The 22,828-nt window shown below is 40.1% G+C and overlaps 1 protein-coding gene across 2 annotated transcripts in view; it reads left to right on the top strand.

Moving 5' to 3' along the window:
- Window positions 1-22,828, top strand: part of LOC113034749 (contactin-associated protein-like 4) — an 81,057-nt gene that overhangs the window by 51,428 nt on the left and 6,801 nt on the right. For both annotated transcript variants that reach the window (XM_026189729.2, XM_080287618.1), the window contains 11 exons: window positions 2,085-2,191; window positions 4,418-4,537; window positions 4,714-4,914; window positions 5,546-5,708; window positions 5,978-6,105; window positions 6,244-6,414; window positions 10,500-10,718; window positions 12,450-12,689; window positions 16,189-16,428; window positions 21,727-21,860; window positions 22,077-22,164. In XM_026189729.2, coding sequence (XP_026045514.2) covers window positions 2,085-2,191; window positions 4,418-4,537; window positions 4,714-4,914; window positions 5,546-5,708; window positions 5,978-6,105; window positions 6,244-6,414; window positions 10,500-10,718; window positions 12,450-12,689; window positions 16,189-16,428; window positions 21,727-21,860; window positions 22,077-22,164 — 1,811 coding nt within the window. The remainder of the gene's footprint in view (window positions 1-2,084; window positions 2,192-4,417; window positions 4,538-4,713; window positions 4,915-5,545; window positions 5,709-5,977; window positions 6,106-6,243; window positions 6,415-10,499; window positions 10,719-12,449; window positions 12,690-16,188; window positions 16,429-21,726; window positions 21,861-22,076; window positions 22,165-22,828) is intronic.

Here is a 22,828-nt window from a genome sequence, read left to right as displayed (position 1 = left end):
ATTCTCCCTGCAAGTCGCTTTCTCTCGTGTTCAGGTTTGTTGTTTAGGTTTTGGTTTTCCCAGTGTAGTTTATGTCTAAGTTTGGTTTTTCGCCACACTCTCCTTTTGTTTGTTATCACTCGGGTTCTGTGTCAATAAAGCCCTCTCACTTCACTGTATATCCGCATCTTGGGTCCTTTGTTAAATTCACACGGCTTTCCCCGGCAGCCCGTGACACTTCTCTATTTTGATGGAACTTTTTTTAGTTTAAATACCCCCCTGGACTTTTTAAGGAAACATAACAGTGGTTAAGAACAAGGTTTAGCCAGCAGTGGGCTTTCATAGACTCTTAATGAATAATGATTTGCGTCCAGTGTGGGTATTTTTAAAAAGGTAATATTTATGTAAAGAAAATTGTCGCAGAAGCTGAGATATTGGCATAGGCGTGTTATGTGTGTCATACACACACCTGCACATACAAATAGCAAACCCAACCTTCTAATTTAGTGGTCTATTTCTGTACAACTGGCACCAGTCTGCTTTGCTGTCTGTTTCAACCCCTCCACCTGTCACTGGGGTTTGTAATATATTTGTTGTTTTAGATTTTTATATAAGTTGGGTTTGTGTTTCTATGTGTGTATAGTTTTGTTTTTTTCCACTGCCTTTATTGACCATCTTTTTATGCGAGGAGAGGAGATCATTCCATCCCAGATGTCAAAATGAGGCGCCATCCAACCATTTATTAAAAATATCAACTTAATAGGCAAAGTGGCACACATCATGTAAATATTAATAATAAATTTGCTTTCCATTTGCATGACCTGCTGGTATGTTTTGAATTTTTAACAACAGGCTGTCAAACTCACAGCTGGTGCAGCTGCTGTAATAAAATCTGCTTCTTGTCCAGATGTTCCCCTGCATGAAGAGCATAGAACTATATGAGCTCTCTAAATCAAGTTTATGTGCTAATTGATCAAAGTGTGTTTAAAGTTCACTATAGTTCAGTTGTCTTTACTAATGCCTTGGAAATGATGATGAATTAATTTTCACTTTGACTCAGCTGTGGTAAGTGACCAAAGTGAATTTAACTTTGGTCACAAAACTCCAAACCAAGGAGGGGTAATTGAGTTGGACTACTTTCCAGCAGAAAGCCTATATGTTATCTTTAAAGTTCCAACTTTTGTAATGGCATTATTTTTATGTTGTGGTAAAAAGTTTAAAATAACAGAGTAGCGGTAAGATACTCATTTTGTAGTCCATCTTATGAACAGATATTAACATTCTTAATTCAAGCCCATTAGACTTTGTGTAATGTACACATTACTGGAGATAAATTTCAGGAGTGGGTCCACCCCTCCTAACCTTTCGGTTCTCACCTATGTATGTTCCCCCAGTTCACCAAGCTGTTCATTCTTGTTTACTGGCCCCACCTTCCCTCTCCTTTTCAATTCTTTAACTTCTTCACTTCTATTTAGTACATGGGGATCTGCCAGGCCCGGGAGCCATCACCAGTCCCCTTTGAGGCCTTCCCCAAACCGCAGCTCAATTCATGTCCAAGCCATTCACCTTTACCTACTGAAGCACTGTCAAACCTAAAATGAGGACGTGGGCCCAGCTAGTGAAGTTTATTATAAATAGATTTATGAAATCCTTCATCCAGCCATCCATTCGCTTCTGCTTATCCTTTTCAGGGTCGCGGGGGGTGCTGGAGCTTATTCCAGCTGTTATAGGGTGAGAGGTGGGGTACACCCTATACAGGTCGCCTGTCTGTCGCAGGGCTAACACACAGGAACAGATAACCATTCGCACTCACATTCACTACCGCATTCACACCTATGGGCAATTTAGATTTTTCAATTAACCTATCCCCACAAACTGCATGTCTTTGGACTGTGGGAGGAAGCCGGAGTACCCATCTTTTGTCTTCAGTTGCCTTTGTCTTTGAGACTAAGCAAACAAGTTTTAATAAGACCCCAGAACTGATGCATTCTCTCCCTTTCTCCACCAAACTGGGCATCGAGAGCTACTTGCACTGTTCTCTCATGACGATGGGGTATTTTACATAGATATGGAGACGTGTGCTTTCTTTCCTGTCTCTCTCTCAGATGTTCCCCCAGCCACTGTGAACATGGAGGCAGCTGCAGTCAGTCATGGAGCACCTTCCACTGTAACTGCTCTGGGACCGGGTACAGCGGAGCCACTTGTCACAGCTGTAAGGCCATGATGGTTTTTTGAGTGGTGTCGTTCAAAGGTCACAGATCTGTATTTCAACTCATGTTTGGGAGTTTCCGTTAACCAGCGGTCCCCAACCCCCGGGCCTCGGACCGGTACCGGTCCATGAGTCGTTTGGTACCAGGCCGCTAGAGTTGAGGCTCAGGTGTGAAATGTATGGTTTTCAGGGTTTTTATCAGTTTTCAGCGTTGTCATTGTTTTTATCGTTAACTCGGTTTTCCTGGGTCTTTTCACGTGTGTTATGAATAAATCTTCTTTTTTTCGGTACCGGTACTAGTTTTATTTTGTTGTATTTATCCACGACACCTTAAATATTGTCGGGCATAAACTGGTCCGTGGCGCAAAAAAGGTTGGGGACCGCTGAATTAGACAGCCTGCTGCTTTAACTTTCCCTTCAGACATTTTTGTGGCAGAAGGTCAAGCAGAGATCTAACTTCTTTCCAGCAGTCATGATTGTAAGCACTCATGGAATAACTCTTAGCACAAAAACAGAGTGATTTAGAGGTCACACAAGAAATAATGAAAGAAGTGATACACAACTCTATTGGAAAATACATCCTTTATAAGCACTTTAGTTTAAACCATGAGGCAGTTTCTAAGACGAGCATGTAACATGTGCTTCTTTTTAGCAAATTAATGAATTTCCTTTGCAAAAGCGTTGCTATTTTTTTCTTCTTTTCAGGGCTTTGTAAAGTGCTCATTTTTGACCATCTAACAAAACTGAAAATCACTGGATATTTTACAGGACAAGCATGGCTATGCAGTCTTTGTTCAGCAGTGGCAACAGCAGCCTCTGTAAACGATAAGTGGTAATTACAAGATTCTAGTGCATTAAATTAAATGGTAAATGGACTGGTGCTTGTATAGAGCTTTATGTAGCACTCTTGTAACTGGGCACTCAAATTGCTCTTTACACCCATTCACTATATTCACCCATTCACAGTGTGCTTTATTCCATGCTTTCAAGTGGTTTCAAGCAAGCACAAGAGCACAAGATATGATATCCACATCTATTCATCTGCTGCTGAATAATTTTTGTTAATCAAGGTGCACCAACCTGTGGACATAGATTTGGGTTTAGAGAATATATCTTCAGCTTTTATTGAGGTTTCCATTTTTTTTTCATTAATTTGACCAGTATAAACAGTACAATCATAATTCATATTAATATAATAATTACAATTATTAGGCAATAATTCATTTTTTGTTGCTTTGCACTAATATAAGAGTTAAAAAAAAAAAAGACCAGCAAAATTAAATCAGATATATTAGCATAAACTTTATTCAATAAACCTTGAAGATATATAGCCAGATACACTTGCAACCATTAGGTGCACCTTTTTTGTACCTGGTTGGACTTGAAAAAATGTTCTCTAGTCTGATGATTCTCAATCTTCTATTGTCCAGTCTTGGTGAACTGTGAATTGTAGTCTCAGTTTCCTGTTCTTCCTCAGTGGCACCCAGTGTGGTCTTCTGCTGCTGTAGCCCATCTGCGTCAAGATGTGACATGCACCTCTGAATGCCTTAGCTCTACTGGTAACTTCCTATCAGCTCAAAGCAGCCTGGCCTTTCTTCTCTGACCTCTGGAATCACCAAGTCACTTTCACCCAACTACTACTCGCTGGATATTTTCTCATTTTCAGACCATTCTCTCTAAACCCTAGAGAAGGTTGTGTGGGAAAATCATCAGTTTCTGAAATACTCAGATCAGCCCTCTATCGCCAACAATCACGTCATGTTCAAAGTCAGTCACATTTATTCTCAGTTATAATGTTTTCCATAAATTAAAAAATACTAGTGCATTAAATTAAATAGTAAGTGGGCTGGTGATCTATATAGTATATAGTTAACTTTATGAGATTGTTTTGACCATGTCTACATGCTCACATGCATTGAGTTGGAACCATATGATGAAGTAATTTAACATATTCATTAAGCAGCAGTTGCACAGGTGCACCTATTAAAGTGATGAGTGTATTAAATGGTAACAATAATATCACTAAAATGTAGCTAAACAGATAATCCAGTGGAGAAAAGTTGGTCCCTCTGCATCTACATTGTAAAAAAAATCTTAAGTTACTTGCAATATGTTGAACAAGACCAGATGCTGAAAAACGAAATGAGCAACCACTGTGCAGTTGCATAGACAGAAAAACAAACTTAAATGTCTGCAGTGATGATGACGAGGATGTCTCTCTCTCCTCAGCAATATACGAGCAGTCCTGCGAGGCTTACAAACACAAAGGCAACATTTCGGGGCATTATTACATTGATGTGGACAGCAGCGGACCCATCAAGCCACAGCTGTTATACTGCAACATGACAGGTAGCTGATACACACATCAAAACACACACGCGTCAACATGCCTGGCGCACAATCTCTTCCCCTCTCTCTTTCATCCTGCCTTATTCTTCCTCTTTCAGTCCTGCATACATACAAATACAGATACAGGTGAAAATTAAAAATACACGCTTTCCCTTATTCTTCTTTCATTGCACCAGAGGACAACACATGGATGGTGATCCACCACAACAACACAGACCTAACGAGAGTCCAGCCATCACCAGAAGTGAATACACATGTAGTGCATTTTGAATATGCATCTGATGAGGAGCAACTAGCAGCAATCATAAGCCTATCAGAGCACTGCGAACAGGAAATTGCTTATCATTGCAGGAAGTCACGCCTACTCACCTCACCAGGTAAAGACCTTGGATGATCTTTAACGCCAAATTTATGTATTGTTGTGATGCAGTTTAAACAGGCAGTTGAAGTTATTTTGGACCAAGCATGGGTACTTCAAGACAATAGTTAAGACTCTTGCATAGTGTGTATTGTGTATCACATTGCATCATAACAGGTTTCTGTTTTTAATAATAATTAATTGTTTTTTATAATGTGAGATATGATCAACAGAATGTCTGTTTTACCTTTGGCAGCCAGCAGTAATAAAAAAGTAGGACCTTTTGACTCAAGGCAGCACAGGTCACTGTGGTTAGCACTGTTGCTGCACCGCAAGAAGGTCCTGAGTTCAATTCCACCATCAGGCCAGGGTGTACCCTGCCTCTCGCCCTATGACAGCTGCAATAGGCTCCAGCCTGACCCTAAAAAAGGATAAGTGGAAGCGAATGATTGGATGGACCTTTTGATTGAATTTACTACCATATAGTTGTGGTTGTGGTATAAAATCATTCAGTATAGCCATGTCTTTTTCTTTTTGTGTTTCTTTTTTTATTGATTACAATAGTCTACAAAAATGTGTCCCATTATAGAAACATAGCTACCATCTGGGGATCGGTCACTTGATATAAGTGATATGTCTGTGTGTTTCAGAGGGCTCTCCCCTCAGCTGGTGGGTAGGAGGCCCAGGTGTGGGACAAATGCACACTCACTGGGGCGGAGCTCCACCAGGGAGCCAGCAATGTGCCTGCAGTCTGCAAAATAACTGTGTGGACTCCAGATATCACTGCAACTGTGATGCTGACAGCAATGAATGGTACTGTATATCATAATACTCATATCAAAACAATTATAGTGTGACGTGTTCCGCTATAAAAATAGCTCATATCCTCACTGCATTTATAAGTCACCAAATTTGCTGCCAGTGCAGCAGATTTTTGTAGGTGTGGCAGCTGCAAGAGCATAAATCAACAACATGTGTTATCCTTTACAGTGAATCACATTTTATGCTAAAGATAGATGTCTTTCCCTCCTCTAGTTTGGAGTTTGTTTTTAATAAAAAAAATTCTGCTCCTTATTTTTTAGGACTAATGACTCAGGCCTGTTGACCCATAAGGAGACACTCCCGGTTAGATCTCTGGTGCTGGGTGATATCCAGAGACCTGGCTCCGAAAGCACCTACAAGGTGGGACCTCTCCGTTGTCATGGAGACAGTAAGTCGAAATCAGAGTGCCAATGTCAGTTTGTCACTTTGTACATGTTTTTAAAATGATGCAGGTGTGTCATGTCAGAGTTGTAAACTCATTCCTGTACCTTGCTTCATGTTTAAAATGCTTTCATGCATTTTGCAGAAAATGTTTGGAATGCTGCATTTTTTGACAAGGAGACATCATACCTCCACTTTCCTACATTACATGGAGAGCTGAGTGCCGACATCTCCTTCCTGTTTAAAACCACTTCATCATCTGGTGTCTTCCTGGAAAACCTGGGCATCAAAGACTTCATTCGAATTGAACTCAACTGTGAGTAAAACCTCTCTGGTGAGATGTCTAATCTAGACTTCACTTAGATGTGAGTACAAACTGAGCAGGAAGAAGAGTCCTCCGAGTTAAAGTTTCATGTGGTTTTAACTCAGCCGAGGTGATGGTGTCCATCAACCCTTCAAAAGAAATACTTTACAGCAGCACTGCCATTTATTTCTCCTCCTCTGGGAAATCACAGAATTGTTGTTTTTGATGTTGTTGTTGCAGCCAGCTGCAGTGCTTTTATAACCACCAGAGCGTGTAGCTCTCTATCACTCTACTTAAAACACTGAACTACCATGTAAAAGAAACATTTGACCCACCTGCAGTCATTTATATCTGCTGGTGGAAGTCCCCACAGACATCCCTGCAGAGCAGACATTATGACCAGGGGTGCATATAAATGGTCTGTAGGTGTGCATGTGCTGTCAAAATAAAAAACGCGCACCAGATAAGAAGTTGCAACGCACGTTTGCGTACATAAGATTTTCTGGAGGGATTTTCACGGCATATTTTGCACCACATCTCTGTTCATTATTTGTTTGAAGGCAGCTCACCTCCAGTAACCACTTTTCCGAGAATACACACTTCTTTCGCGGTTCGGACTCCTTCTGAAATTTCTTTGGAGGTGGAGGAACACCAAAGTAATTGCTTAAAGGAGCTTCTTCGACTTTTTTAAAATTTCTAAACAAATGTCTGTCTTTCTCCAGAAAATCTTATGTACGTAAACGGGTGTTGCAACTTCTTATCTGGTGCGCGTTTTTTATTTTGACAGTGTATGCGCACCTGCGGACCACTTATGTGTACCCCTGAATATGACAACAGACTAGTCTAGCATAGTATTAAAAAAGAGATGCTGGCATGGTCTGTGTGTCAGTTTATGTGAACTTGCACTGAGAGCATATGATGTGCCGCTGTAGATCAGGAGGCAGTGCAGCCTGTCCAGTAATCAGAAAGAGTGTGGTTTGATCACGGGTCTCATGCTCAAAGTATCCCCAGGCAAACTACTGAATGCCCAGCATATCGATTGTGTGTGTAGTGTTATTGATAAAGTATGCAGAATAAAGTGGTGTATGCAATGTATGCTTGAATTGCCTTGTACAGCAAAAAGTGCTTCGAGTAGTAAGACTACAAAGGAGCTGTATAAATGCAAGTCTATATACTTACAAGTCTATTTACTATTGTAGTTCAGCTTGACTGAATTGCTCCAGTTCAAACACTGATGTGTGTGCTGTTGTTGCTTTCCTCTTTGTTCCTCTCTTGATGAGGTGCTTCACTTCATGTGATTGCAAAAGAAATCGAATCTACCGCTGTAGCTGGTTTTACCTTAAAAAGAAGTCCATGTAACTATATATGCTTAAGGCTAGCAATCAGATCTGACACTCGATTCAGTACTTTCACAGTATTTTGCCGTAAGGCTACAACTGTTGCACTGTAAGCAAGACAGTATCTGCAGTGTGGAGGTACTGTTACTTCCTTTCCTTTTTTATATTCTCTTATATTATTTGTTTCATTTTCTTTTCCAGACTAAGCAGCTAGCTCAACATGCAACATATTTCAGTTAGAATAATTAGAGCTTGAGTAATAAAAAGGATGAAGGCAACAAAGCAATAAAGGAGAGCCGGTCCTGCTGAAGATAGAAAACAGGAAGAGGGAGAGCTAGCCTTGAACTTAGATGTGGATTGCTGCTCTCTGAACATCCAGAAAAGGGATTAGAGACTAACGGACTGATAGCAGGTGGATGAGGAGGTTATTTGGCCAGGGGAATGATGACAGAATTAAGAACAAACTGAGTTTGGTAGCATGGGAACTCAGAAGTGAGGAAAAGAAGAGAAAAGAATAAGGATCTTTTCAAATATCCTTTTTCCTACTTTCCTACCTGCCTGACGTTCCTTAAAAGCAAACCCTGAAAAGAATTTTAAAATGGCAAACATTTACAGCATATATATTTTTGACATAATTTCTCCTCCTGTGAACACCATGAATTCCTTGTACAAGACTGATTCTTTTACTACTTAAGTGATATATTTCTTCATATTACTTAGGTAGTAAAAGAACTTCCCCAGGATGAGGCTTGTCCTGAGTTCCTAAAGGCTCTGGATGTTATAGGGCTGTCTTGGTTGACGCAGCTCTTCAATGCTGCATCGAGATCAGGGGCGGTACCTCTGGTTTGGCAGACCAGGATGGTGAAGACCGAAGGGTGTGTTCCAACTATATGGGAATCACAGGTTCAACCTCCCCAGGAAAGTCTGTGCCAGGGTGCTGGAAAAGAGAGTCCATCTGTTTATCGAACATCAGATTCAGGAGTTGTCGTCCAAGGTTGCAGAACACTGGACCAGCTCTTTACCCTCTCAGGGAAATTTGAGGGTGCATGGGATGTACTTCTGGAGTATGGGGTGTCTGCCCCATTCTTTGCAAGAGCTTGGTCCACATAGCTAGCAATAAGTCAGACTCATTCTGGTAGGTGTGGACTCCACCAGGGCTGCCCTGGGTGCTGGCCCACCTTGGTGTTTCCCCAGAGAAGCTGGAGGAGGTGGTCAGGGAGAGTGAGGTCTGGGCTTCTCCAATTAGGCTGCTGGCCTTGTGAAGCAGAAGAAGATGGATGGACATTGACTCTACATCAATAACTTTAGCTTGTTTCTGTGAAAACAAACTAGTGCTTTATCTTTGTAGCTGGTTGTCACAACTACAGTACTTCATTTTTATCTTCCAAAGTTGTCGGCAGTTTTATGTGACATGCTTACGAGCTGCTTGGTGTCAGGTTGTGTTTGCATCACTTAGGTGATACATTACTTCAGCCTGAAAGTGTTTTTTCTCATCAGAGTTCCAGTGGTGCTCGTGTGTCAGCTGCCTCTGTTCCTTATCTTTCTTCCACAGATGATGTACTGTAGTTCTAACAGAGAATGAGGACTTCAGAGTGAGCATGCTGACAAGTAAAAGGGGAAAGCAAGAAAGAGTTTAGCAAGATAAAAGATCCTTTGTGGTTCCACTATAAAACAACACAAAGTTGCTGGTGTTCAAAACAAAGGAACATGCTCTACTGGTAATAATTCCTGGCATGCAAACAACTTGATGTGATCAGATTTGGCTATGAAAATGTTGCTCTGTGTCCTTTCTTTCTATTTTCTGGGGGAAAATAAATAAATATGACAGACAGATGACAAATTAAAGGACATTGTAGTGAGTGGATGCAGTGGCTGTGTTTAGCTGTGGATAGTGTTTTACTGGCATGGTTTGTGTCCACCTGTCTCTTCAGTTTAAAAGGTTATTGTAAATCAATACAAAATGGCTTTGAGTTGATCACCTTTAACCTACCTGAGTCAGAGACTCACCAGGCAAGGCAGGAAACTGCAGTGGGCTGCCAAACTTTAAGCTTTAGCAGTGGCAATGCTCAAAATTTGCAGTGACAGTGGGAGAGACCTGACTTGACCTGGCCCCGCCTGACTCAACTCATTCTGCTTACCGACCGAATGCAGTCTTTGAGCCTGAGGGACATACTGTAATAAACAGCATTTGCACAAATCATGGCCCCCAACCAATATTCACAATGTTTTTAGATGGTGTCAAAATAGTTATAACATAACTATGATGAATGCTGGTTGTAGAGGCCTCCTGTGAATTGTTGCCTGGCGCCTCAACCGACTCTAGAATTACCACTGAACAAAGCGGTCTCCTCCAAGGTGGAAGTGCTCCCATCCATATGATGTTAGAAAATGATTTGAATCATATGCTATGGTCTTTGCAGTCATCAGAACTCAAGCCACCTGAAAGTCTATTTGAGTTTCTGCAGAGAATCAATACCAAGATGCAGTGAAGGTCTTCTTTTGGCAAGGTAATAGCTCAATACATTAGTAGGATAATATTTTTTCCTTTACACTTGTTACCCACCATTAATTAGTTAGAGGTTAGACAAACAAAAGCTCACTCAGTTAAATCATGCAAATAATGAGCACATCTTTGTGTGTGAGCTGCCTTGTGTGCAGGGCAACAAGTACCAAACAAGCTGCAGGAAGGTACAGGAGACACAGAAGGTGCTTCTTACATGTTCTAAAATAAGTCTTATTTTTCTTTCCTCTCTGATGCAGCCTCCAATGAGGTCCTCTTCTCCTTTGACGTGGGTAATGGTCCATTGGAGGTTTCGGTGAAAGCTGGATCACCTCTGAATGACAACAGGTGGCATCGTATTCAAGCCGAGCGAAACGTTAAAGAGGCATCGCTTCGCCTCGACGAGCTTCCTGCTGTCACGCAGGAGGCGCCGGCTGATGGGCACATCCACCTGCAGCTGAACAGCCAGTTATTTATAGGTGTGCAATCAATTCAAAGCTGCTTTTTTTGAGGTCCCAACAAAAACAATGCGACATTTGGTTTTTACTCATGTAATTATTATTAGAGATTAGGATTTCTTTCATTTCAGTCCATGCTTGTTGTTGGAGCTGTCAGATTTCTACTTTTATTTCTTAAACTTTTTCAAATAGTCTGTTTTCTGCTCGGTCTTTGTTTCATTGTGTCCCTTATTTTTACACACAAAACCGCTCTGTGCTCATAGGGTACATTTTCATTGACCCCCTGGGAGGTTGGTGGATTTGCATTCTCGTCACAGAATATATAATCTTCCACGACTCCACACTTCCCTCATAGTGCACAAAGAACATATTGCATTGTCTGCTTATTGATCCGCATTGATGCTGACAGGTTTAAACAAGTCCACAGTAAAGCAGTTCTTGTTTCTAAACCTTACTTCGATATAAGCTTAATAGACTTAATAGAAAATCCCCACAAAGTGATAGAAATTCCCTGGGGATGTGTAGAAAAAAGTCACAGTTTTGTGGTCAGTGTCCTTGCAGTAACCTTGGTAGAGTGTTTGAACTCAGTCCATTAGTTAAGGTAGTCATTTCCTGACAGGTCCTGATGAAACTCTTGGCCCTGATACGAACCTCATCAACTCTGCAGCCATGGGAAACTGTTTATCTCATCATAACAGTCTTGAGATTGCCAGTTTGGCAGTCTGAGACAATTATAATGTTGCAGAGCGTGAACTCTGAGGACAGCTGGAGGTTGTGATGCGAAAACTCAGAAAACAATAACTTTTTGAGTTTAAATTCTGACCTGGAAGGAAAAAAAAAATATTTTCCTGTCACTGTCAGCCAACCAGACAGGACAAGCAGACTGTCAGAGCGATTGGCAGGTCGCTAACTTTCTAGATAACAACAATCAGCTTGGTGCTGGGTGAGCAGAGCCACAGCCAGTGAAATGTCAATTTCTGGAATTTTTCACCTGCCAGTTTGGGTTTCATTGTGCTTCATTTTAAAAATTCAGTATGAAACCGATGACAGGCCTTTTTTTCTTGGAGGTTGATAACACAGATTGTTTGTCATTCATGCGTGTCTGTACAGTATGAATGCATAAAAATCATATAGGTAGTGTTTTAGATTAAGATAAATTACATCTAAAAAGATAAAGCACTGCAAATATGTCTCCTAAGTTGCATTGTCCTGCAGCACTTTTATTTCACTGTGAATGATAAATATATAAAAATAAACTGGTTAAAATAGAGTTACATTCAGTTACATTCATAACTTTGTTAGTTCCAATTATCAAAATGTTGCATCTCTTTTTCACCTATTCATCAGGTAAATCCTAGACAACCTAAGACCAGGTGGCTAAAAATGTTCCCACAGACTGCCACAGTTAGAAAAGGTGTTTTCTTTTTTAAATTAGCAATAGATACATCAGCTTTCAAGAAGAGAGCCTTTCTGCATGTGCAAGAACCATATTTGCTAGATTAGTTTTATGGCAACTGTTTCTCAAATGCGAGGATTTGTGATTTATGCCACTGTGTTTAAATATATTTTGGGTCTTGGACAAACCTGCAATTTTTAACTTGTTCTCAAGGCAACTGTTAAATGTTTAAACATCACTGGGATTATATTATTTCACATTGGTGGTTTGCACAAAAACATAAGTAGAATAAAATAGACAACAGAGAAAATTCATTACAGTGTATGCTTTTTTTTCTGTGTCTCCTGTGTGTTCAGGAGGCACAGCTTCAAGGCAGAAGGGCTTTCGAGGTTGCATCCGCTCTCTGCAGTTGAATGGCGTCACTCTGGACCTGGAGGAGAGAGCAAAGATCACCCCTGGGGTTCAGGCAGGATGCCCAGGCCATTGTAGCAGCTACGGCTCGCTGTGCCAAAATCAGGGTCGCTGTGTGGAGAGACCCACCAGCTTCTCCTGCGACTGCAGCTCATCCGCTTACACTGGACCTTTTTGCAACAAAGGTACAGAGACTTGGTCTTCAAGCTCAAAGATGCACAATGTCAAATTGAAAATTACATTAAAAATCACTTAAAAGCTTAAATTTGGGGTTTAATAATATGTAGCCTTGGGTCACTTTAGCAGTAGTGCAGTTCTTGTTCTTCCTCTATCAAAAGTCACATAATCCAAATTAACACAGGAACCTGAAGAATGAGTGTATCTTTTGAAATTTTTAAAAACCCAGTCAGCATCTCTTGAGCAACTGTAGTTGCTGACCTCCAACACAGCCACCTTCATATGCGCTACAGTGCAGCACTTGGATGGCCTATAAATAAAACACATATACAGTAATGTCATATATAAGTGAGGTCACACCCAGCTGTGCTGGGGCACACTCTGCATACTCTACTGTATATACACAAGGATTAGCTGAGAGGTTTGGTTTGTACATGTAGATGTACGACGACCAGTGTTGGAGACCAAAGTACAACCAAAAGTATTGCTATGATGTGCATCAGACGTGTGCTGTTTTTGCCTTTGAAATAGTAGTTTTAAAGATAAAGATTAAGAGATGCATCATAGACAAGTTGCACTTATCGACACTACTGTAATTGATTGTGACATGTTGGCCTTTCTGTTTATATTTATGAATTAGACAGGAATTATTTGCTAACCTTTAGCAATCCGTTTGAGAGTGATTGCAATCAGTCAAAGCTGGACAGCAATAGGAGACAAGTTGCTTCCCAATCAAAAGGCAATCAAAAGTGGTAACCCAGAGGCAGTGTCACATGCCCAACTTCAGATTAACTATTTGAAACTACTTGTAATCAGTTGGTGAATGTGTACAAACTCAACTGCACAGACTGGGATGTATTCAAGGTGCAGGACACTGACAATCGTGTCGCATTGGACAGTTACACCTCCACTGTCTTGGACTACATCTGTTTCTGTGTGGACAATGTAACAACTTGGAAATGATTCTGTGTGTTCCCTAATAATCCACCCTGGATGACACACGGAGTTCAACAACTTATTCGGACAAGGAACAACGCTTTCAAATCCGGGGACCAGGAGGCATACAGTGCTGCCAGGGCCAACCTGAGAAGAGGCATCAAGACTGCCAAGCAGCAGCACAGGAGGCGTATCGAGGCCAGGTTTGAGAACAACACAAACCCAAGGCAGGTCTGGGAGGGCATCAGGGCTATCACGGACTACAAAAGAAGAACACCATCACCCTCAGCCGACAGTTCTACTCTGGCTGAGGATCTAAATCTCTTTTATGCCCGTTTTGATAGGGAGAACACCGACCCTGTCCTGTCCCCTCTCCCCTCAACCGACCCTGCTCCGGTCCTGAGCACTCATGAGCTGAGGCGTGTGTTCCGGAGCATTAACACCAGGAAGGCGGCCGGGCCGGATGGAGTGCTGGGCCGGGTGCTAAAAGACTGTGCTGCGGACCTGGCGGACGTCTTCACCTCTATATATAACACCTCGCTGTCCTCTTCACTGGTACCATCCTGTTTCAAAGCAGCAACCATCGTTCCCATCCCTAAACAGTCAAATGTCACATGTCTGAACGATTTCAGACCTGTGGCACTCACCCCCATTCCCGCCAAATGCCTGGAGAGACTGGTCATTAAACACATCAGAGCTGCTTTTCCACCATCTCTGGACCCGCACCAGTTTGCATACAGGGAGAACCGGTCAACCGAGGATGCGATCGCCACATTGTTAAGTTTGCAGATGACACCACAGTGCTCGGACTTATATCCAACAATGATGAGACAAACTATAGGACAGAGGTGCAACAACTAGAGTCATGGTGCCACGACAATAACTTGGTCTTAAACACCAAAAAGACCAAGGAGATCATTGTAGATTTCCGGAAGAGGGGTCATAACAACCATCTGCCTCTCTTCATTGGCAGTGAGGCGGTGGAGAGGGTGAGCAGTTTTAAATTCTTGGGGGTAACTGTGACCGAGGACCTGTCCTGGGGCAACCATATCACCTCAGTTGTCTTATTGCATTGGAGTCACACTGGGTTAAATATGTACACTTGGGTTTTAAGGGGTATTTATTATTTTCTTCTTTTTTTGGGGTTGTATGGAAGCCCCAAACGCAATTTCATTGTTCTTGACAATGACAATAAATAAATAAATAAATACTAAAAAAAAAAAAAAAAATTAAAACGTATTTATAAAACACAAACAAGGTCAAAAAGTGCCTAAAATCAAGAGAAAATATAAATAAATAAAACAAATGAACAACACTGTTAGAACATAAAAGATACAAGCTTACCAGCTACCTTTTCTATCACCTTAAAGCTACCAGTTTTTCCTGTCTTTAGCAGGTTGCTGTCCTATTTTCGGTTTAGTGTGACTGAGACATAGTGTACTATCACTTGTGTCTTCATTCTGAAAGGCAAAACTAAGTTTTAAAATCTACTCAAATCCTTTTTAAACTATGATGAAAAAGGATCAGTACCGCTGCTGACCAACACTGCTGCATGCAGGTGTATTTGATGTGGCATCTGCCGTCAAATCTAAGCCAAAATGCTTCGCATTCATTTTTGGCTTGGTCCCGGCACTGAGAGTGCAAAAGCTTGCAACCTTAATGGCAGGAGTAAAGCCAGCCCAGGCAGGAGGAAAAGATAAGAGCCAAAGAGGAGACGTATTGATGTGGTGAGAGAGGAAGATCAGTTATGTTGACTTCTTAAAGAAGCCAAAAGAAGAGGAGGATTTTAAAATGGAAACCAGAAGCTTTGTGAAGATTTTCAACTGAACTTTTCTGACAAATGTTTCATTTTCCGAAAACTGTCAGTAAAGAAGCCCCTGCTGGGCATCCTGATGGAGGGATTCTGTCATAACACTAGTGCGCACCCATACTTCTTTTTATTTAAGTTATCAGAGAAATATTGAGTCATTACATCGGCATAGTAACACAGCTTATCTATATTCAGTTATTAACAATCCCAGCTGTGTTGCTTGTTATAACTCTGCATTTTTATCTACAGTGGAAATCATAACTCTGACATCCGACTCTGTTATAATTAGAGAGCCAGATTTGTTGTTTTTTTTTTTCACCTGTCAGCTGGTTTCCTGTGGCTGCCTTTTCACCAGCTCACTAATTAGGTGTTGTCAATGAAACAGAGGCACAGCACATTTAAATATATGAATCATTGATATTGTCTCTTGTGAGATTAGTTGTCAGTATAAAGACATATTATTTATAGCCATGTAAATCATACTATACAGTATCTGCAGAATGATGTGGTTCAGTGAAATGACACGACTGGGATAAACTGTTTCCGGGGCTTATTTATCAGGTATAATGTGTATGAAATGGTAAAGAAATGCTTGATGTGAGGAAGAAGAACTCCTAGCTAAAATCTAAAAGCTCAAGTAAAATCTTTCACAGCTTGTAAATTAATCATCTACATATTAAAATATAATGCCCGCCACAACTACTGCATAACTGCTGTAACTTCTATGTTTGTAATTCAATTTATCGACTTACTCCCTACAGAGGTTTCAGCCAGCTTCAAGTCAGAAACATCAGTCACCTATGCCTTCAAGGAGCAGATGGTGAACGAGCTAAACAGGAGCAGCAGCAGCAGCAGCTCCTTCCCCTCCTCCATCTACTCTGACATAACCCTAAAAGCAGAAAATGTGTCCCTGAGCTTCAGGACCAGCCAGAGTCCTGCTCTGCTCCTGTACGTCAGCTCCTACCACAGAGAGTACTTTGCTGTGCTGCTCAGCAAGCCAGGTGAGCACTGAGATCCTCTCTGTATTTTTAATAAGGAAAGTGTTCTTGCATCAAATACTTTGACTTGGCCTTTATAAAATAACCATGACCTTTTGTTGCTTATATTTATAAGTTGTAACAGTGGTGTTGTAGCATAAGGCAAAAATTGTAGCATCAGTTTCCTGTTTTTAGCTCGCAGGAGTGGCACCCAGTATGGTCGTCTGCTGCTGTAGCCCATATGATTCAGGGTTTGAGTTGTTATTTGCGTTACTGTTGCCTTACTATCAGCTCGATCAGTCTGTCTATTCTCCTCTGACATCAACCAGATGTGTTCAGTATTTACTCTTTTTTTAGACCGTCTCTGTAAATCCTAGAGATGATTGTATGGGGAAAATCCCAGTAAATCACCTGCTTCTAAACCAGTAAGCTTCAGAACCAGCCCGGACAGTCTCATTCAAAGTCAATGAAATCTCTTTCCTTCCCTGTTTTAATGCTCAGTTTCATCAAAATGTAGACATGGTCATGGTCAATGGGCCTCCATGTTGCTACCATTTGATTGGCTGATTGCGTATTTGCCTTAGTGAGCAGTTGAACAGGTGTAACTAAAAAAAAAAAGTGAGGAGTGTTACAAAAAATGAAACGTTTTTTCAGTCTTATCAAAATAACAGATTTAAATGGATTTCTAAAGCTATTTATTGGTGTTTCTGTAATAGGCATGTAATAGTGAATGACATCAAAATCAAGAATTCAGGCTATGAAGGCCTCATCCATAATTTCAGCTCATCTCCGTTTGTCATCCTTCTTTTTTTTAATACAACGAGTCTTCCTGCCCTCACTCACCTTCTTTTTCCTATCATCAAGTTCCCCTCTTCTCTATTCCTGTTCACTTCTGTGTTTAATCAACTCACTGTGAGTTCAGCCAAAGAAAGAGACAAGAGGGGCCCATCTGAGTCGGAAAGGACAAAGAAGGCTGACAGACCTATTGAAAGTGGGATACCACCTAAATTAGCTGTAAATAGACTGCGAATCGGCTGCTTTAATAACCCAGGAGGAAGCTGATGACCAGGAGGTCACACAGTTTCCATGGTGATCAGGTAGTCAACATGACAATAAACTGAAGCACCCCATTAAAACTCTTGGACAAGCCTTTTCTGGTGAAAAGACTCTGTGCCAAGACTGCGAGCAGCTTGGTTGATGTGTCGCTGCTGCTGCTGTGCTGTTACTGCACCTGTGTAACATTTTTATTTTTGCTGTAGTTTTAAACAGGAAGATTATATTTCATCGCATGTCTAAATAAAGGATACGTCTGCTGAAATTCAGTACTTTTGTGATCGTCAATAAAAAAGATGATCAAGCCAATGATTAACCAATCTACCACCATGTTTTGGTGGGGCACTTGGGCTCAGAAGGCAAAGTTGGTCCCTGTCTCCTCTTGACTGCATGTTGAAATGTTCTAGAAAAAAGTAAGATACAAAGGTCTGTAAAATGGCATTTTAGTGTGAAAGTGCTTTAAATGGTCAGTAAGGCTAAAAAGTACTGCATGAACACCAGTCTATGCACCATTACAATTGACACCAATCAATATTTTCAGGTCTTGTTCTCTGCTGTCGTAAAGAGAGGCGAGTGTGAAGTCGTACACCAGATTGATTAAACTATTCCTGGATCTGTTCTTTGACAGAAAATGTCATCAGCTTCATCCTTTTGGCAGTTTTAGCCCACACCACACACATTGAGATGATTCTGGGACCGTAAACATGGTTTGCACTGTATTTGAATTTTAGTGGAAAAGTCAGCTCGTGAAATTTATCTTACTAATATTCAGTGTTTTGTTATGAAGCTAATGTTGTCTTGTAGGCTAACAGCTGTGAGTGAACACAGGTTTTGAAAATCCTGATGCTGAAGAATTTAGAGCTTAAAGCATTGCATTCAGGGAGCTACAATAGTGAAAATTATACTGAATACAGCTTGAATGTGGTAGTATCATTACATAATTTACCATAATTATACTTTTTTCTTGTTTTAAAAAGGTTAGAAGGAAGGGGCTTGTCTTCGGTAGCTGACTGAAATTCCTTTTATAAGCCGTGTTTCCACTTTTACGCTTATAATTCGTGAAACCAGTTGTTAAATCAGTGAGGCTCCACCTTCACTTTCAACCATTTAATATCAGACTGCTGAAATGACAGAATTAATACCTCTTATTTCATCTTGTTTATCTAATAACTCCACCGCTGAGCACATGTGGTTAATAAGTACATAAGAGGTAACAGGTGCACTGAAATTTGGGATTCATTCGTGGGATATTTTAGCTACCTGAAAGCGGTAAAAGTGAAAGAGTGATTTGACTGTCTGTAAACAGACTTATTCTAGTTTAGACCCATCTAGTAAAAGCATGGAAATGCCTTTTCCCACACTTGAACTGTTATTTCTACAGGAAAATGTGTTTTAGACAGCATTTTATAGGCTTTTTTTAGGGAGTCTCTACATCCATTCGTGGATGATGATAAGAGCGGAAATTAGCCTCGGGCACATACAGATAATATATTTCTAATAGACTGAACAAAAACAATGTGCATGCAAATTTCTCTTTTTTTCCACACAGTTTTAGTTGTGAATCTCTAGAGTTTTATACTTCTGGCACCTGGTGTTGTTAGTGATGGCTGAACCTTTCATCTTCAGTATTTGCTAACTTTTTACCACCTACTAGCTTAAAGCTTGCTGACAAACTCTCTCTGTGGAGTAATTTCAGTCTGTCAGCTCAGCAATCACCTCCCCTGACTTGTTAATCGTGGTCATTACAGTGTGAACACACTTTATAACTGCCTTTGGCTCACTGCTGTTTCTTCACCTTTAATAAGCACGGTTCAGAAGCCAAACGGGTGTTAAAAGTATTAAATTGTTTAAAAAAAATTATTAGCAGAGCTGAAAATATGAATAATGCATGATTTGAAAGTTGGAACAGGTTTCTTTCTCACCCCCATTTTTTTTCTGCTGCTCTCACTTTGTCTCTCCTGTCATTGTTCTCATAAGCAAATTATTATTAAAGATATGCTGATATGAATAGGAGTAAACTAAAAATAATGTGTTTAAATTCGCAGTGGATGACGGAACATTTGCTTTTGAGAAAAGCCTGATCAGCAACACATCTTCCTACAACCAATGGAGATCAGTCATTATTCATTTAAAAAAGGTGTGAGGAAAATCAAAGTACTTCATGCTGTAGAGAGCCTGGCTTTTCCAAATACTGAATTATTTCGGGATATTTTTTGGATCATTGTTCAGTTGCTAATACCCTTGAAGAGCTAGATCTTTTGAATTAATATAATCTTCAATATATTCATGATTATATAATGAGGCATGTTTATGGAGAAAATTTGATTGGGTCTATTTTTAATATAAATAGGAAGATGGCTTTTAAAATGCTACAAACGTAAAAGGTTTATGTTTGGAATTAAGTCATGAAGGTTTGAAATTAGGAATTGTGCACTCACCGGCTGCTTAGTTACAGTTTTTATAGTACTGGTTAGGAATATGTTTTGTCTATAAAAATCTCTCAATTCTTCGTGACACCTTTATACTCATGCTAGGTTTGAACTTCAGCAGCAGAACTTCTAAAGCCCCCCTTATTTTAAGCACAGGCTGGAGGATCCAGAACAAGGACCTCTGGAGCATTTAAAAAGGTTTAATGGAGTGAATAACACCAATATAGAGAGCTGTCAAAATGTCAAAAGAGGAAGCACATCAAGTAAATGTGATGAAAATGGCAACAGAGAGTGGACAAGGAGGGAAGTGGAAAAACCTTTGCAGAAGAGCAAAAAATCACTCAAATGTTATCAGAATCAGAATCAGAATACTTTATTAATCCCTAGAGAAATTTTGTGGGTTACAGTTGCTAAAGAACAGTAGCATTAACAATAACAAATTAGACTATTTATCAATATAATATGTTAATATATGAGGAATAGCACAATATATACAACAAATACAAGTCACCAAGTAATAAATATTCAGGGTTGACAGATGTGATTATAAATAAATATCAATAAATTGACAGCAACATTACAGAGTAAGAACGAGTATGTGCAAAAAGGATGTAACCATTGCTTGATACCACACTGATAGCAAAATCAAGGGGAGAGTAAGTGACACGACCGCATTATATATGCAACAGGTTGATGAGTGGATGAGATCAGGCAGAAACAACATAAACAGTTCTGAGACATGACAAAAACTATTTACTGGATGTAGACACTCCTCCACTTCATAATTTGCATCTAAATTTGCCATTTACACCTCAAGTTATTAGACACTGCAATTGAGACTTTTCTAGGGAAGAAGTGCAATTTTCATTAACACATAAGTGGAGGAAAGGAAATGTGAGTTTCCAGAAAGATGGCTCGAATAACTTTCAAAGCAAAAAAGCAACAGAGGATCATATAAACAATCCTACAATGAAAGCACACTATTATATAAATGAAGTTACTGATAACATTCACAGTAAAGTTGAAAAGGTAAACTGTGCATATTGACAGTGGTGTGTGAGTTTGAAAACAGAAAATGTAAATCTTGGCTGTTTTTGTTTCATATTAACCTCCTAAGACTGGAACTCTTTCATGGCATGCATTTTTAATTTCTCTTTGCTATTTGGGCTGATTGGGACCTGATGAATGTGAAAACAAAGAATTGCCTGATTTTTATTTTTTACCTGATTTTTGTTTCTGACAAAAATGATCCACATATGAGGACATTCATTTTAAATTTCAAAAGAACAGTGGCAGTATAATGTCCTCGTAAGTGGATATCAGGCCCCTGTGGGGCAAAATTTGTTTTTTTGGGTCTAGACAACCCAAAATGTGATGTCTACATATGTTGACGCCAGGTCCTAGGAGGTTAAGAATTATTTTTTTATTTCTTCTTCACCTTATAAAGTTCAGCATGCTCTTGAAAATGAGCATCACATAGTCTAGAATATGCATGAGATCCACACCAGCCACACAAAAATCAGTTGGTATGAAGGAATTCCAATACTTAATTTGGTATTTTAATATCTAACGCCAGCTTATTAAAAGAAAGGCAGGGACAATGAATCCACACAATGGACAGAGATGGCAAAGAGGAAGGATGCATGGCGGCAATGAAAGCTTTCTTTTTTGAATATAATCGGAGAAGAATATCTCTTATGTAAGGTGATTTTAGACAATATTTTCTTCAACTACAGGAGCTTTTGAAACTTCCCATTTAAACATGTATTCAATGTTATTCAGTCCTGTCTTTTGTGCCACACAGAAATATAGCAGTTTACTGTGCTGTTGCTAACCACAGATAAGCTAGAGGTGAGGTACAGACTGGACAGCAGCAAAGATGCAGAGATACTGAGGAGCAAAGTGAAGAACCTCGCCGACCGACAGCTGCATGTTATTACCATCAGTCGACTGGCAGACGTTGTCTCTATGCAGGTAACACACACGTGCAAACAAAAAGCACTCAACCCGTCTTCTTAGTCAATAATAAACAATAAGTCAGCCTCTGTCAGCGGAAAAAGCAACAGACAGGAGGTTTATGAAATAAAACCTCTCTGAAAATCAGTATTTACCAAAGTACTTACTAACTATTCAAGTGTTGGCGTTTATTTGAAAGCCCGTTTTGAAGGGAAACCTTTTATTTTCTGTCAGATTGACCAGAATCCCAAAGAGGACTTCAACCTGACATCTGGTGTAGAATTCAATGGCATAAGGTCGCTGGTTCTTGGCAGTGTGCACGGTAAGTGAGACAGCAAGGCCTTTCAGGCTGAAGAGCACTCAGACAGAATATTATTTTTTCTGCTATATCAGACAATAAGGCTTTCAAACCTTTCCTCACTGGTTCCCTCACTGGAGGCGGTGTTGTCTAGACTATAGGGTGTATACGACACAAGGTTTGCTTTCAGTTTTACTGCACAAAATGACAAGAACAAAACTCCTTCCAGGCCAGAAACAACTATTCCCTGCTGTTAACATAACACCAGCTTTACTACAACTTTACAACTTCATTAAGTGCTAACCATAGACAGTATACAAAATGAAAGCTGCTGTGACATCACCCACCGGTTCCTGAAAGACTGAGACGAATGTTTCTGCCATTGCAATCTTGGTTGCATTCAGTTTTCTGTTTTTGAGACTTCTAGATCATCTATGTATATTTTCCCCTTCTGAAAAAACTAAATCAATTGCTTAATATTTTTTAAAGGAATTTTTTTTAAAAAGCCAGATGCAGCAAAATACATTGCAAGTTAAATTATTTTTATGCAAATTCATCAGATGGCTTAATAAAACTTCTGTTTTATAAACATTTGAATTTTCTGGCAACTATTTAATCATTCAGGCTTTAAAGGGTTAAAGCTGTGTGTCCCGACTCCAGCCAAGCAGCTAAAGCTTGACTTTCAACA

This window comes from Astatotilapia calliptera, chromosome 13 (genome assembly GCF_964374335.1).
Source record: "Astatotilapia calliptera chromosome 13, fAstCal68.1, whole genome shotgun sequence".
In the NCBI taxonomy this organism is placed as follows: domain Eukaryota; kingdom Metazoa; phylum Chordata; class Actinopteri; order Cichliformes; family Cichlidae; genus Astatotilapia; species Astatotilapia calliptera.
This window is presented reverse-complemented; position numbering and strand designations above follow the sequence as displayed.